This window comes from Thrips palmi, unplaced genomic scaffold (genome assembly GCF_012932325.1).
Source record: "Thrips palmi isolate BJ-2018 unplaced genomic scaffold, TpBJ-2018v1 HiC_scaffold_15, whole genome shotgun sequence".
Taxonomy (NCBI): Eukaryota; Metazoa; Arthropoda; class Insecta; order Thysanoptera; family Thripidae; genus Thrips; species Thrips palmi.
In genome coordinates this window covers 8,415,950-8,431,643 of record NW_023144624.1, presented here as the reverse complement: position 1 = coordinate 8,431,643, position 15,694 = coordinate 8,415,950, and the positions used below count along the sequence as shown (strand labels likewise).

The 15,694-nt window shown below is 51.4% G+C and overlaps 2 protein-coding genes across 4 annotated transcripts in view; one reads left to right on the top strand and one right to left on the bottom strand.

Annotated features, from left to right (window-relative positions):
* LOC117641448 (tachykinins) overlaps positions 1–1,940 on the bottom strand; it is a 32,177-nt gene extending 30,237 nt beyond the window's left edge. The window contains exon 1 of the mRNA XM_034378778.1: positions 1,812–1,940. The gene's annotated coding sequence lies outside the window, so the exon portion shown is untranslated. The remainder of the gene's footprint in view (positions 1–1,811) is intronic.
* A 6,229-nt stretch (positions 1,941–8,169) lies between these two features.
* Positions 8,170–15,694, top strand: LOC117641141 (E3 ubiquitin-protein ligase COP1-like). 3 transcript variants are annotated; one of them, XM_034378260.1, is made up of 12 exons: positions 8,170–8,262; positions 8,523–8,589; positions 9,087–9,196; positions 13,527–13,687; positions 13,794–13,962; positions 14,040–14,142; positions 14,231–14,411; positions 14,489–14,635; positions 14,787–14,978; positions 15,059–15,208; positions 15,279–15,355; positions 15,435–15,694. In XM_034378260.1, exons 1-12 carry the CDS (start codon positions 8,213–8,215, stop codon positions 15,594–15,596), a joined length of 1,569 nt encoding a protein of 522 aa, XP_034234151.1. In that variant the 5' UTR covers positions 8,170–8,212; the 3' UTR covers positions 15,597–15,694. The 3 variants fall into 3 exon arrangements, with proteins under 3 accessions (XP_034234151.1, XP_034234152.1, XP_034234150.1); XM_034378261.1 differs by having other exon boundaries at positions 8,213–8,287; XM_034378259.1 differs by lacking the exons at positions 8,170–8,262; positions 8,523–8,589; positions 13,527–13,687; ... (6 more) ...; positions 15,279–15,355; positions 15,435–15,694 and adding an exon at positions 9,861–13,362.

Sequence of the window (15,694 nt, the reverse complement as noted above, 5' to 3'; positions counted from 1 at the left end):
ACACATTGGGCTCACAAAACAGCACCAATTCTCTATCATTAAAAATATGAAGAAGTAGTGCGGGGATTTGAACGCAGAACCGCACCGTCGGCCGCTACACCGTAACTGGTTTACCCACCCACACCGCAGATCCAAGTGCGTGAAAAGACGTCCCACGATTGTGGCCGTGCACGCAACAAACTGCCCCGTGTTTGCCAGTGTCGCGGTGCACCACCTGCCTCCCTGAGAGTAGCCGCGCGGGGGCGTCGGTCCGCCGGCCCGAGACACTGCTTCACGTCATACGACTCCGTGACGCCCCGCCGGCCGGCCGGTCAACAAGTACGGGCCAACCGCCGTGGCCGTCGTGACAAATGGCGGCCGATGCGTCACGCCGCACCGGCCCGGCCACACCGGCCCGGCCACGTCGCGCTTTGTTTGGCCGGTCCACCCGAGACGCCGGCCCGCCAGTCCGCCAGTCCGCCAGCCCACGCGTCCGGCCCGAAATAAAAACCACTCTCTTCTCCCTTTCCGGCGTCTCAAAACCGGAGGATGGAGGCGGACTCTGGGGGCGCGATCCGGCCGATCCGGCCGATCAGCGTCCCCGGGGCCGCCACGTTGCCGCCACGTTGCCGGCAGCGGGCAGCGGCCCGGCAGAAATAATGGCGGGCCGTGACCGGAGTCCGCGGCAAGGCGGCAAGGCGGCCGGGAGGCGCCAGGAAGCCAGGTGGAGAGGCGCCGAGTTCGCGGCGGCCTGGGAAAACAGGCAAGCCGGGCCTCAACCACCTCAACGGGCCCACGACGGCGTGCCGGGCCGGCCGACGCGGGTTGCGTCCTGTGGCTCTGCTTTGAACACTCCCGCCTCACACGATCATCCGTCGGCGCTTGTTTCGTTTCGATTGCGAGTTCATCCCGTTGTTGCGGCTCGGGAGCGCCTGGAAGATAGGCTGTCCTGCAGTCCTGCGCACAGGCCCGTACCGCGGGCTTGCCTACCCTCGTGTTACCATTACCATTACGGGCTAGACCGCCGTTTCGGGCCCGAGCCGGCCGGCGGCCTGCGCCACTGCTCGGCACGCCGCTGCACTGTCTTCGCTGAGCATGAAGCCTGGAGGGCGAGACCGGGCGAGACCGGTCACCTTGCGGGCCTCGGGCTGCATCATGGCAGCGTTCCAGGCGCTCCAGGCACCCCCGGCACCCCCGGCACTCCGGGCGCGGCCCCGGGCAAGGCCCCCGCCCAGCACGCAAACGCAAGTCCCGTGTCGCGCCGTCCTCAGAGACCCGTCCCGGCCGTCGCGGCACGCCGCTATAAATATTTGTCTAATTTGTCTAAAAGAAACACGCGGTGTCGCAACTTTGGGCCGCGCCTCATTCACTTCCGGACAAAAGTTGCCGCTGCTTCGGCGCGTCGCGCTGCTGGCCTTCCGAGCCGAACTCCACTTCCGGACCGGCAACTTTCCGGGACGTGGGTTCAAATACCCGCGATTGCTCGTTTGTTGTTTTATTTTCCCCGCCAGCAGTAAGCGAAGTTGCGCGGCGCGCGGCAGGCGTCAGCCCGAGTCTGGAAGCCTGGAAGCGAGGGGCGGCCCGGCACCGAAAGACTGCGTAGTTATCTCAGTCCGGCCGGCCGTGCTGGAGATGCATAGTAGGCGTTGCCTTTCCCTCTCAGCCAAGCCGCGCCGTGCTAGGCAACCTGACTGACACCAGTGGCCCTCTCGGGGGCTTGACGTTCCCGCTTCTCTGGAGCGGCTCAAATAAGTCTAGGCGCCGTGGAACGGAAGGGTGCTTTTCGAAAATATCTTGTCGGAGACACTGTCAGCGCGCTGTCCTGGACTCACCACTGTTGCTGCCTGCGGGCGAGGGTGGGACGCTGCTGCCGGTGGTGTCTGGGCGCGTCGTCGGCGAGGTGCAGTCTGTCCTGGTGGCCAGGTGGATGGTTGCCTGTCGGAGCGTGAGTGGTGGAGTGAGCGAGGTGGAGGCTATATTCTCTGGCCAGCCCGTCCGGGGGTGGGGGTGGGGGCACGGGGGTTGTCTGGGCGGACCTGCGTACGAGGCCGGGCGAGAGGGCCAATCGGGGCGGAGCAGCGGAGCAGCGAGGCGCCCCCTCCCCTCTCCCCCCACCCCGCCGGGCGGGTACGCCGGGTATGCCGGGTATGCCCACGCCATCCGTGCAGCCCCGGTGCAAGTCCGCGGCTCCGCGGCAATGACAAGTGTGTGCCGATGACGATAATGCGAGTGATAGGGCGGCACCTTATCAACGCGAGCAACAATAAAACTAGCGAAGAAGGGGTGCATGCGGCTGGCGTGGCTGGCGGGAAGGAGGGGCGAGGCCTAGCGAGGCCAGGATGGGCCAGGACGGGAGGGCTAGGCGCGGGCGGGGGCCCACTAGGGGCAAGTAGCGGCTTGCCGAGGCTTGCCGAGGCTTGCGCGCGTTGACGTCATCCCATCGCCGTCATCGCAGTCACCGCCCATTCACGAGGCAGCCAGACGCAGCCACGCAGCCACGCAGCCACGCAGCCTGGCCAGCCTGGCCACGGTCAGACGCGGCAGGTGACTCGGTTGCTCTCCAAGCCTTCGAGAGCAACAATCTATCTCGAGGAAGGAGCCAGCAGCTGTGACTGGCTGCTGCGCGCTGCTGCGTGGCCGCGGCCCTAAGCGAGAAACGCATAGTCGACCCCGCCAAAGGTAGGGATTCTTGCGACCGTTACAAATACCCCCTCCACAGGGCCGGGGGAAGCGCGGGGGCTGGTGCGGGTGGACTTTCGAGGTGGAGGGGGTTATTTTAACGGTCACAAGAACAGGGGCGCCGGAAGTGTATTTCCTCAGGGGGGGCAAACAATTTTAAATCCTACGTTCCTAATTACCCTCCTCCCCCACCAAAAAAGGTGCTTAAAAAGACCCTACTCTTTCATGCACCGCCTCGGGAAGGCTTTGACCGCTGATAGTTTAGGAGCAGTGGTCTCGCAAAAATGGTCAAAAAGTGAATGAATTTCAGAAAATCACCGTTTTTGCTGACTTTGAGCGGTTACTGCATCCAATTTAGTTGCGGTCAAAGGCCTCCCTCGACGCCTTACTATTCTAAAGACCCTACTCTTTCATGCCCCGCCTCGGGAAGGCTTTGACCGCTGATAGTTTGGGAGCAGTGGTCTCGCAAAAATGGTCAAAAAGTGAATGAATTTCAGAAAATCACCGTTTTTGCTGACTTTGAACTGTCACTGCATCCAATTTAGTTGCGGTCAAAGGCCTCCCTCGACGCCTTACTATTCTAAAGACCCTACTCTTTCATGCCCCGCCTCGGGAAGGCTTTGACCGCTGATAGTTTGGGAGCAGTGGTCTCGCAAAAATGGTCAAAAAGTGAATGAATTTCAGAAAATCACCGTTTTTGCTGACTTTGAACTGTCACTGCATCCAATTTAGTTGCGGTCAAAGGCCTCCCTCAACGCCTTACTATTCTTAAGACCCTACTCTTTCATGCACCGCCTCGGGAAGGCTTTGACCGCTGATAGTTTAGGAGCAGTGGTCTCGCAAAAATGGTCAAAAAGTGAAAGAATTTCAAAAAATCATCGTTTTTGCTGACTTTGAGCGGTCACTGCATCCAATTTAGTTGCGGTCAAAGGCCTTTGCGCGACCGGTGCCCGCCCGCCTGGCTCGATTTTCGCAGCTTCCTACCAAAGTCCAGGGGGGGCGATGCCCCCCCTGCCAAATTCCAGGGGGGGCAGCCTGCCCACCCTGCACCCCACTTCCGGCGCCCCGGCACAAGAATCCCTACCTTTGGCTGGGACGGCTCCGTCGACCGTGACACCGCCCTGAGTCTACATCGTTTGTCCGTCCGACGTTTGTCCGTCCTGCCGAAATTTGTCCGCCCTCCCCTTCGCTTAAATTTTTGTCCGCCCGACGTTTGTCCGCCCGACGTTTGTCCGCCCGACGTTTGTCCGCTCGACGTTTGTCCGACTGACGTTTGTCCGATCTCATTTCAGGAAAGAGGGAGAGGGAGAGTATAAATATTCCACCACGTCAGTGACAGATTAGTCGTCGGGATGGACGAAGGGGAAGCGGCCACGCTGGGTTGCCTACCTCCGAGGCGGGCGGGTCCGAAAAGGAGCCTGTCCGTGTCACTCCCACCAAAGTAGGGGTGGGAGCGTCTTTGATGCCCCCTGGCAGCCGATGGGGCCCCCGGCATTTGGGCCGGCCACCAGAACTTCCAGGTTCCCGCTGTGGAGGTCCTTGGCGTGGTCCTCAGGCCGAGCGAGCTTGGTGCTGCAGTGCAGGGCGACTGCACTGTCGCGCTTGGCTTGCCGCGAAACTGTCGCGCTTGGGCTGCCGCGACACTGTCGCGCTTCCCCTGCCGCGACACTGTCGCGCTTCCCTGCCGCGACACTGTCGCGCTTTCCCCCGCCGCGACACTGTCGCGCTTGGGCTGCCGCGACACTGTCGCGCTTCCCCTTCCGCGACACTGTCGCGGTTCACCTGCCGCGACACTGTCGCGCTTGGGCTGCCGCGACACTTTCCCGCTTCCCCTTCCGCGACACTGTCGCGCTTCCCCTGCCGCGACATCGTCGCGCTTCCCCTGCCGCGACATACTCGCGCTTCACCTGCCGCGACACCGTCGCGCTTCCCCTGCCGCGACACTGTCGCGCTTGGGCTTCCGCGACATCGTCGCGCTTCCCCTGCCGCGACACTGTCGCGCTTCCCCTGCCGCGACACTGTCGCGCTTCCCCTGCCGCGACACTGTCGCGCTTGGGCTGCCGCGACACTGTCGCGCTTCCCCTTCCGCGACACTGTCGCGGTTCACCTGCCGCGACACTGTCGCGCTTGGCTTGCCGCGACACTGTCGCGCTTGGGCTGCCGCGACATCGTCGCGCTTCACCTGCCGCGACACCGTCGCGCTTCCCCTGCCGCGACACTGTCGCGCTTGGGCTGCCGCGACACTTTCCCGCTTCCCCTGCCGCGACACTGTCGCGCTTCCCCTGCCGCGACATCGTCGCGCTTCCCCTGCCGCGACATACTCGCGCTTCACCTGCCGCGACACCGTCGCGCTTCTTCTGCCGCGACACTGTCGCGCTTCCCCCGCCACGACACTGTCGCGCTTCCCCTTCCGCGACACTGTCGCGGTTCACCTGCCGCGACACTGTCGCGCTTGGCTTGCCGCGACACCGTCGCGCTTGGGCTGCCGCGACATCGTCGCGCTTCACCTGCCGCGACACCGTCGCGCTTCCCCTGCCGCGACACTGTCGCACTTGGGCTGCCGCGACACTTTCCCGCTTCCCCTGCCGCGACACTGTCGCGCTTCCCCTGCCGCGACATCGTCGCGCTTCCCCTGCCGCGACATACTCGCGCTTTACCTGCCGCGACACCGTCGCGCTTCCCCTGCCGCGACACTGTCGCGCTTCCCCCGCCACGACACTGTCGCGCTTCCCCTTCCGCGACACTGTCGCCGTTCACCTGCCGCGACACTGTCGCGCTTGGCTTGCCGCGACACCGTCGCGCTTGGGCTGCCGCGACATCGTCGCGCTTCACCTGCCGCGACACCGTCGCGCTTCCCCTGCCGCGACACTGTCGCGCTTGGGCTGCCGCGACACTGTCGCGCTTGGGCTTCCGCGACATCGTCGCGCTTCCCCTGCCGCGACATCGTCGCGCGTCACCTGCCGCGACACTGTCGCGCTTGGGCTGCCGCGACACCGTCGCGCTTGGGCTGCCGCGACACCGTCGCGCTTGGGCTGCCGCGACACCGTCGCGCTTTCCCTGCCGCGACACTGTCGCGCTTGGGCTGCCACGACACTGTCGCGCTTGGGCTGCCGCGACACTGTCGCGCTTGGGCTTCCGCGACATCGTCGCGCTTCCCCTGCCGCGACACTGTCGCGCTTCCCCTGCCGCGACACTGTCGCGCTTCCCCTGCCGCGACACTGTCGCGCTTGGGCTTCCGCGACATCGTCGCGCTTCCCCTGCCGCGACATCGTCGCGCGTCACCTGCCGCGACACTGTCGCGCTTGGGCTGCCGCGACACCGTCGCGCTTGGGCTGCCGCGACACCGTCGCGCTTTCCCTGCCGCGACACTGTCGCGCTTCCCCTGCCGCGACACTGTCGCGCTTCCCCTGCCGCGACACTGTCGCGCTTGGGCTGCCGCGACACTGTCGCGCTTCCCCTTCCGCGACACTGTCGCGGTTCACCTGCCGCGACACTGTCGCGCTTGGCTTGCCGCGACACTGTCGCGCTTGGGCTGCCGCGACATCGTCGCGCTTCACCTGCCGCGACACCGTCGCGCTTCCCCTGTCGCGACACTGTCGCGCTTGGGCTGCCGCGACACTTTCCCGCTTCCCCTTCCGCGACACTGTCGCGCTTCCCCTGCCGCGACATCGTCGCGCTTCCCCTGCCGCGACATACTCGCGCTTCACCTGCCGCGACACCGTCGCGCTTCCCCTGCCGCGACACTGTCGCGCTTCCCCCCCCACGACACTGTCGCGCTTCCCCCTTTCCCCGACACTGTCGCGGTTCACCTGCCGCGACACGTCGCGCTTGGCTTGCCGCGACACCGTCGCGCTTGGGCTGCCGCGACATCGTCGCGCTTCACCTGCCGCGACACCGTCGCGCTTCCCCTGCCGCGACACTGTCGCGCTTGGGCTGCCGCGACACTGTCGCGCTTGGGCTTCCGCGACATCGTCGCGCTTCCCCTGCCGCGACATCGTCGCGCGTCACCTGCCGCGACACTGTCGCGCTTCCCCTGCCGCGACACTGTCGCGCTTGGGCTGCCGCAACACTGTCGCGCTTGGCCCTGCACTGCAGCACCAAGCTCGCTCGGCCTGAGGACCACGCCAAGGACCTCCACCGCGGGAACCTGGAAGTTCTGGTGGCCGGCCCAAATGCCGGGGGCCCCATCGGCTGCCAGGGGGCATCAAAGACGCTCCCACCCCTACTTTGGTGGGAGTGACACGGACAGGCTCCTTTTCGGACCCGCCCGCCTCGGAGGTAGGCAACCCAGCGTGGCCGCTTCCTCTTCGTCCATCCCGACGACTAATCTGTCACTGACGTGGTGGAATATTTTATACTCTCCCCCTCCCTCTTTCCTGAAATGAGATCGGACAAACGTCAGTCGGACAAACGTCGAGCGGACAAACGTCGGGCGGACAAACGTCGGGCGGACAAACGTCGGGCGGACAAAAATTTAAGCGAAGGGGAGGGCGGACAAATTTCGGCAGGACGGACAAACGTCGGACGGACAAACGATGTACACCGACCGCGCTCACTGACACAGTGACTTCGATATCACTTTGGGCTGAATGTGAAATTTGTGAGCGGAAAGAATCACACCCAGCAATTGCTACTCCCATAGGAAACGTAAAGCAAATTCCCAGATGAACACGCACTGCCTTGAGCCAAACCTAACCAATGCAAAATTTTGCATTCACATAATTTTGTGAGAATTGAGCTGGAACTGCAAAACTATATTTTTGTCGCGATAGCCGGCTGCAGGCTGAAAAAGGTAACATCGGAGGGCTGCGCGCCAGGCATGTAGGGCACGTTCTAGGGCGTCACGATGCCATCCCCCCCCCCTTTCCCCTTCCCCTGCCCCTAGGCAGCCACCTGGAAGATGGGGGAATTGCATTCCGCCCGAACGTAGGGCATGACTTGACCTTGAAAACTGTCTGGGCAATACCCCTGGCTTGAATGGCCTACTAGCAGGCTTTGATCATGCATGAACGTGGAATGTGCCAGGATTGAGCCCGTGTCGGCCCGTGTGCACGGAGTGAGGGGGCTTCCTTTTTGTTGTGAGAGGTACGAATGGTACCCACGAGCCCGATTTGTTATTTGTGGCCCCGCATCGTTTCGATCTTCGGTCTTCAGTCGGCACGGGGATTGGAGGACGTTTGTGCTTGTTGCTTGTTACAGGGCAACTCGTTAAGTTCTATCGAATTACCGCCAAGTTGGTCCCTGACGCGCCTCCCCGCCGTCCGACCGTCCCCCCCGCGCGCGGAGCGTGGAGGTACTCAGTGCACAGTCACATGCCCGCCGAGTCCTTGTTTGCCGTAAAAGTTTTGCAACTCCGCCGCGCTGCCGCTGCCGCGCTCTCACAAGCACAAGCCGCCGTTGCGTGCTGCTCCGTCTTGTCAAGCCTTTCCGCAGCTTTCCAAGTGGTTTGCTTTCCTCCTCGCTTATCATTTGATCCCCCCCCCCCTCTTCCACACACATCCCCACTGCAGCACAACCCGTAACCCGTGCGGCCAGTCCGAGTGTAACTTACTCTATGGCCAGTGCGCTCCTCTTTGGTCCCCTCGAGCACGTCAAGCACGTGAGGTTCGTTTCCAGCGCATTCATTCAAGCGAGTCAGGTTTGCCGCCATTTTCACGGCGAGCGTTCCCCTCCCCCTTCCCCTTTCCCTCCCCGCCACGCCCGCCTGCCTTCCCCTCCCTACCCTCCCTGCGTTGCGCGGGGCCTGCGTGGTTGGAGCCAAAGCAGCCAAGCAGCAAGCATCCCTCCCTGTCTCTGTCTTTCCTGACACCGAGCCCCTCCTAGCACATAGTGTATGTGCTGAACATGATATTGAATTGTTCTAGATCTTTGCTTATGTTGAAGTCCAGCTGCTCATCTCGTACCCTGGCGTCCTGCGCGGAAAATGTGAAGGTAAACAGCACATGATTTGCTTGCGCTCAATGATGACTGAAGCACCTCAGATTTACGGCTCAGAAAAAAAAAGAAACCGATTTTGTTTTCTAACAAGCTTGCGGCAAGGCCGCCGTACCTATTTCTTTGGTCTTTCGATTGCCATGTGTCGCAGTGGCAACGAGCGTGGGTTTGACCCAGCCGCTCGTGTCCCAGTAGGTCGAAGTTGACTAGAGTGCCACTTAACCTAACATGTCCTCCTTAATCCCGTTAAAAACACCTGCGGATTTTCTACGCCGTGAAACCAAACATTACTTGAGTTTTGCATGTTTTAACGCAAGAATTAGCGTGTAATTTCTGTTCTCTTCGATATTTTAGCCGGTTATTATCCTTAGAAGCGACCTGTGTCTGAATTAATTTTGCTGTATGTAATCATAAAGTGGTTTCCATATGAGACAATTCTCCCTTCTTTAATGTGGTTTGTTTTGTCACTAGCTAACTTTCTTTTTCATTTTCAGAAGGGGATTGTGGTTGGAGCGAACAGCAACAAGGGCGGCTGTGTTCTGACTGCTGATGCCCAGAAAGTTGATGCCGCATCCAATGGACGTTTGCAGAAGCTCATAAATTTGTGAGTCCCTTTCAAAACTGTAAATTTTCATATTGTTCAGTTTTTTTTTCTCATTTATTCACTTCTTAGAATAAAAACTGAAAGATTGTTCCGTTCACTGCTTTTGTGCCACTTTATCACTTTCCAATATTCATTGGTGGTTTGTGCTTTTGATGTGGGTAGCTGTTCTTCAATGTCATTTTGTTTGTGCTGCTTTGTGTAATTATTCTCATTATCTCTTTTTTTTTCTTTCCTTCTCCTTTTTCTTGTTTGTTCTTGTTTTGGGTTGGGTGGGTGGGGGAGGCATGGGTAAACTGAACCCAGAAACAATGTCAAGTAATGCTCCTTGCTCAATCATGTCATGAGAAAATTATTTGATCAACATTCTGCCTTAATTAGATAGTTAGAGCAGTTTTGGTATGGAACTAATTATATACTAGTGTTTGATCAATCCACTCTTGTTTAGTTGTAGTCACTGTGTGCCACTTTTTATGTTTTTCAAAACTGCTTGCCACACTTTTTCCTTTTATTCACCCAGAAATCCACTAAATACCTTCTGAACTGTTCTAGTGCAACTTTTAGTTAATGGTCTTCTTAGATCTGTGAATTTCTATTATTCAAAACGTTTTATAAGGCTAGCGGACCATGACATTTGAGCTAATTAGCATTATTTGTGTTGTTTCAGGGATATCACTGTGTGACGTGCTCTCTTTGGAATAATGGCTTCAAATTCACCATCATCATCATCACACAACACAACCCATCAACGGAGCCGTCCTACCAAACGACAGCATCCAGCTGTGTTGAATGGTGTCGGGGGATCCTTCGAAGACAAGAACAATGACTACTTGTGTCCCATTTGTTTCGAACTTATTCAGGAGGCTCATATAACTCGTTGTGGACATACATTTTGCCACCAATGCATTGCAAAATCATTGGAATCGAGTGGACGGTGCCCCAAATGTAGCTATTCTTTGGGATCACTGGATAATGTTTTCCCTAATTACTTACTAAATGAATTGATCTCTAAATTCAAAGCGAAGTCCAAAGTCAAGAACGAATTCAGTGCCACCTCTAGTAGTTCAAGAGAGTGGGCACAGAGTCCAGTTGATGGACTAAGAGAATTTGTGTCAACTGAATCTCGTAATCTTACACTTCCGGACGTCAATGTAATTCTTGAATTACTTACTCAACGGAAAAGTGTCCTTGAAGCAGAATCTTCGTATTCTCAGAACAAATTACTTCACGAGTTCTTAGAGCATTTATTGAGACTGAAAGAATCTCAACTGGATTTGTTGAACAAAGAGGTATCTCTTATAAAACATGACATGTCCGAGGTTGATAGAGTTCTCAAAGACTGCACCCCAGGTGCTGAAGATATATGTGTAAACTTAGAGAGCAGACCATCTTCAATGAAGTCAAAGAAGAAAGCTGTTGTGTCTAATTCTCTAGACAGTTCGACACCCCAAGAGGAAACTGTATCACAAGACAGTGAAGGTTTCAATGAAAAACGCCTGGCTGGAAGCATTGTAGAAAACAGACTTGCATCACGTAGGAAACGCATGCATACACATTTTGATGATTTTGTCCAATGTTATCTGAATATTAGAGCCAAAGAAGTCACTTTTGGCAGGCCCAGTGAAAAATCTACCATGTCAGCAGACACTGGAAGTGTTAGTGCTGGTGGTTTAGATACATTCAGAGAGAATTTGGTGAAGTTTTCTCGTTACAACTACCTTAGACCTTTGGCCACTCTTAATTATTCCAGTGATATATTCAACAACTCAACCATAGTATCCAGTATTGAGTTTGATAAAGATAATGAATTTTTTGCAATTGCTGGGGTAACCAAAAGAATAAAAGTCTTTGAGTATGGGTCAGTCATTCGAGATGTTGTGGACATCCATTACCCTTGTGTGGAAATGACATCGACCTCTAAGATATCATGCATTATCTGGAACTCTTATCACAAAAATGTATTGGCAAGTAGTGATTATGAAGGTGCTGTTACTGTTTGGGATGCAGCAACAGGTCAAAGAACAAAGACATTCCAGGAACATGAGAAACGCTGCTGGAGTGTAGACTTCAATGCTGTGGATTCCCGACTCATTGCTTCAGGATCTGATGATGCTAGGGTGAAGCTTTGGAATTTAAATATGGAAAATTCCGTTGCATCCTTGGAAGCTAAGGCTAATGTCTGTTGTGTGAAATTCAACCCTTGCAGTTCATTTCATCTAGCCTTTGGTTCTGCCGACCATTGTGTTCATTATTATGACTTGCGAAATATGAAAGAAGCACTCATGGTATTTAAAGGACATCGGAAAGCTGTGTCTTACGTCAAATTTCTGAACAAAGAAGATATTGTTTCAGCCTCAACAGATAGTCAGTTGAAAATGTGGAATGTGAATAATTTGCATTGTCTTCGTTCCTTTGTGGGACATACCAATGAAAAGAATTTTGTTGGCTTAGCCACAGATGGAGATTACATTGCTTGTGGCTCAGAAAATAATTCTCTGTATGTGTATTACAAAGGGCTCACAAAGCAACTCTTTAGTTTTAAATTTGATGCTGTTCGAAGTATTTTAGAGAAAGATAGGAAAGAGGATGATGTGAAAGAGTTTGTATCTGCTGTATGCTGGAGGCAAAATTCCAATGTTGTTGTGTCTGCTAACAGCCAGGGAATTATTAAAATATTGGAATTAGTATGAATTATGTGCAGTTGAATGCAGGAGCTAACCCTTACAGATTTTAAAGTCAATGTGCCAAGTTTTATATATGATTATGCAAACTGTTTGTACTTATTATTTCCCCGTCCACTTTTGCCCTATCTTAATAAAGTCATCTTTCAAAATATGCATCTGGTGCCTCTTTTGCACTGCAATCTTCTTAAGGTTAGATGCAAGGTGGTAGTATGAATGTTATAATGTGAAGTCACCTTGAAGACAAGGAACACAATTAGCAGTCATTTAATTATTAGAATATGGCTCAAGGGCACTAGATGAATATCTGAATAATTAGACATCGAAGCTTGCTGTGATCCTACTCAAGTTTCAAGGGGATGTTGTTCATGCCTTAGAGAAAAATTTATCAAAGCGTACCCGAACTCTGCCTTAGAAGTTACGGCTAAACTTTATATCCAAAGTTGTTAAGAGGTGTATGCAATGACTTCCAGTGCACCTCTTTCTGTTTAAGTAACTTAGTCAAGAAGATTGGTTTTAGTTTCTCAGTTGCAATAATAGTTGTGATATGGACTGTAGATAATTTGTCTTGAACAAATCATATTGAATGAAAGATGCTTGAAATTAAATGTTCTATTAGAAAACGTAGCCCATAACTAAATTCCACTAATGTTTTAATGCAACCAAAATCGGAGTGAATTGAAATTTTAAAAATTTGTTTTCTGTTAAATGCAATGTTGAAGTTCAACTACTTAGTGCACTGTAGTTCTTTATATTTTTCTACACACTGTGCATTTGTTTTTGTGATCAAAGCCCATTAGCTGGCAAACAATTTAGTTAAGGTTTTCATTTAAGAACGTCATGTGCCTAGTTATTGAAGTTTCCTGTTGACAAGATGATGAAAAAAACAAACATGAAATATAATTTTAGCAAATGACTTAAATGTGATAGCACTGGTTCATTTGTTGGCTATTTTTGTTTTCCTCCAAAATTGTGTGCTCATATATTAAATGAATAATCTTCTGTCTCTCTCTCCTCATTAATAAAGCAAATTTATCATTCATCACTTCTTCAAACTTTACAGTAATTTTAATTGTTCTTTTTTTTATATGATTGAATTATTATAACTTTGACAGAAATGCAACCAGTATCCATTCCTTTAAAGGAACAAAAAAAAATGATCTAAGTATGTTGTGCTCATAGCTTTGCTTAAGTATTTATAGACTTGAAGTAGAGCTATTATGTACAATAAATAATTCTTTAGAAAAGAAGCAAAATAGTTTTTTGAAGATAAAAAGCACCATAACTTGCCCTGCCATATTTATAACAGGTCAAGCAATCTTCTTTAGTACAATTATTGATGAGTAGCAAGAACATTATAGAAACAAAATATCCCCTTGTTTTCATGGCACAAATGAGTGTGTGAAATCACTTATGGTGTGATAATTCATACTCGTGTAAGCTGCTTTATTGTTGTTATTGTTGTTGTGAAATAAATGATTGAACATTCTAAGCCTTTCTGACTGAAAACCCTCTTCCCATTTGGATCAAGTAATGAGGGGGTTTAGAATAAGTTGCATACTTCAATGTTTCAGTCAGTCTCTTGAATGAAAGTGTCTGCAACCTATGTCATAGTAATAAATTATTGAATCTGTAATATTTCCTATTTTCAGAGCGGGTCCTGAGATCAAGGAGGGAGAGGGGTATGTCTTTTATGATGTTATCCCAGAAGCCACTGCCATTGCTGTTGTTGGTCTGGGTGAAAAAGATCAGGGAGTCCACCAATCAGAATTGATACATCAAGGAAAAGAGGCAGTGCGGGCTGCAGCTGCAGGTAAAATTTCCATTAAGAAGTTGAATTATTTTTTTAGAACTTTTGAGAAGGTTCCCTTACATGTAAGAAATTGCCTCCAATTTTATTGAGATTGAATCTCTTGCAGTTGGCTGTGCCTCTCTTAAGAAAGCTCACATTCATGACATAAGGGTAGAGAGTTTTGGAGATGCCCAATCAGCAGCTGAGGGTGCTCTTCTGAGCAATTGGATTTATGATGAGTACAGGTCTAAGAAGAAACCAGAGACTTCCATTCAGCTGTATGGGGAAGATGGAATGTAAGTTTGATCAATGCTGCTATTGTTGAATTTCTACTCCAAATAGTTCTTACTGATCTAAAAATTTTTGTCTTAAGCAATGAGTGGGAAAAAGGCGTTATATTTGCCAATGCTCAAAATCTGTCAAGACGACTTATGTCTACTCCTAGTAACCTCATGACTCCCCAAATATTTGCTCAGGTGAAAATAAATTCTTTTATTCCTTTTTTGAAGAATATTCTTATGTACTCCTTTTTTCTTTAAATATCAACCAAATTTTCTCTTTTAGAATGTGAAAGATGCTCTTACCCCTTGTGGTGTGGAAGTAATCGCCCATGATAAACAATGGGCTGAAAATAAGAAAATGGGAGCTTTCTTAGGAGTTTCTCAAGGTTCATCACAGCCTCCAGTTTTCTTGGAAATTTCCTATCAAAATGGACCGAAAGATCAGAAACCAATAGTCTTAGTTGGCAAGTAACATAATATCGTTTGAATCTAAAGTAGAATTCCTGTAAGACTTTTACTTACTTTTAACTCCTTATTTAAGGCAAGGGTGTAACTTTTGATACTGGCGGTATCAGCCTAAAGCCATCAAAAGGAATGCATACCATGAAGGGGGACATGGGAGGAGGAGCTTGTGTTGCATCAACTATCCAAGCTGCCGCACAGCTGAAGCTTAACATCAATTTGAAAGGTGATTTTCTCTATGAGGAGAATTTGCAAATATTAAGCTATCTTTGTATTTATCTGCTTGGTATTTTCTGACTCAGTCACTCTATTTTTTCCTGCATTTTGTGCCTGATGTACATATGATCAGTTTTATTTTTACTTCCTTTTTCAAACAGGGCTGATTCCACTTTGTGAAAATATGCCAGGAGGTTCTGCAATCAAACCAGGTGACATTCTTACTGCCATGAATGGCATGACCATTCAAGTTGACAATACGGACGCAGAGGGACGGCTTATTTTGGCAGATGCCCTTTGCTATGCTGCACAGTTTGAACCTCTCTTTACTTTGGATATTGCCACTTTAACTGGTTAGTAGTTAGGTAATTTAGGTTTGTCATTATTTATTTACAGTATTTATTCAGTTTTAAACACATCTTCTATATTTTAGGTGCAATGCGTGTAGCACTTGGAGGAGCTGCCACAGGAACATTTTCTAGCTCAACACCGTTGTGGGAAGATTTAGAAAAGGCTGGCATTTTGACCGGTGATCGCATGTGGCGTTTCCCTCTATGGAATTGCTACAACAAGAATATGACAGGTAATTGTTTTTTCACTTCGCTTTTTTTTTTTCTTAACAGCTTAAAACTAATGAACTTATCATGTTTCAGATTATACTCATGTTGACATGAACAACATAAGCAATGTTGATGGAGGCGGCTCATGCACAGCAGCAGCCTTTTTGCAGGTAATTTATAGAAGTGCAAGTTAGATTTTGTCCATATTATTTACTGTCGTACTTACATTTCCTTTTTTTTTTTTTTCAGAACTTTGCTCCCAAGGGAGACTGGATGCACCTTGATATGGCAGGAGTTATGGAGGATGGTAACCAGATGAAATATATTGGCAAAGGTATGTCAGGCCGGCCTACTCGTACACTTGTTCAGTTTCTGGTACAACAGTCCGAAAACAATTCTAACAAATGTTAAATTTTATTCTTTGTAAATTGAAAGTTGTTGGCAAATGTCATGGAAGTGTCTGTTGTAAAGGAATGCATTTGTAGTATTAAAATTAGAAAGAAACATTA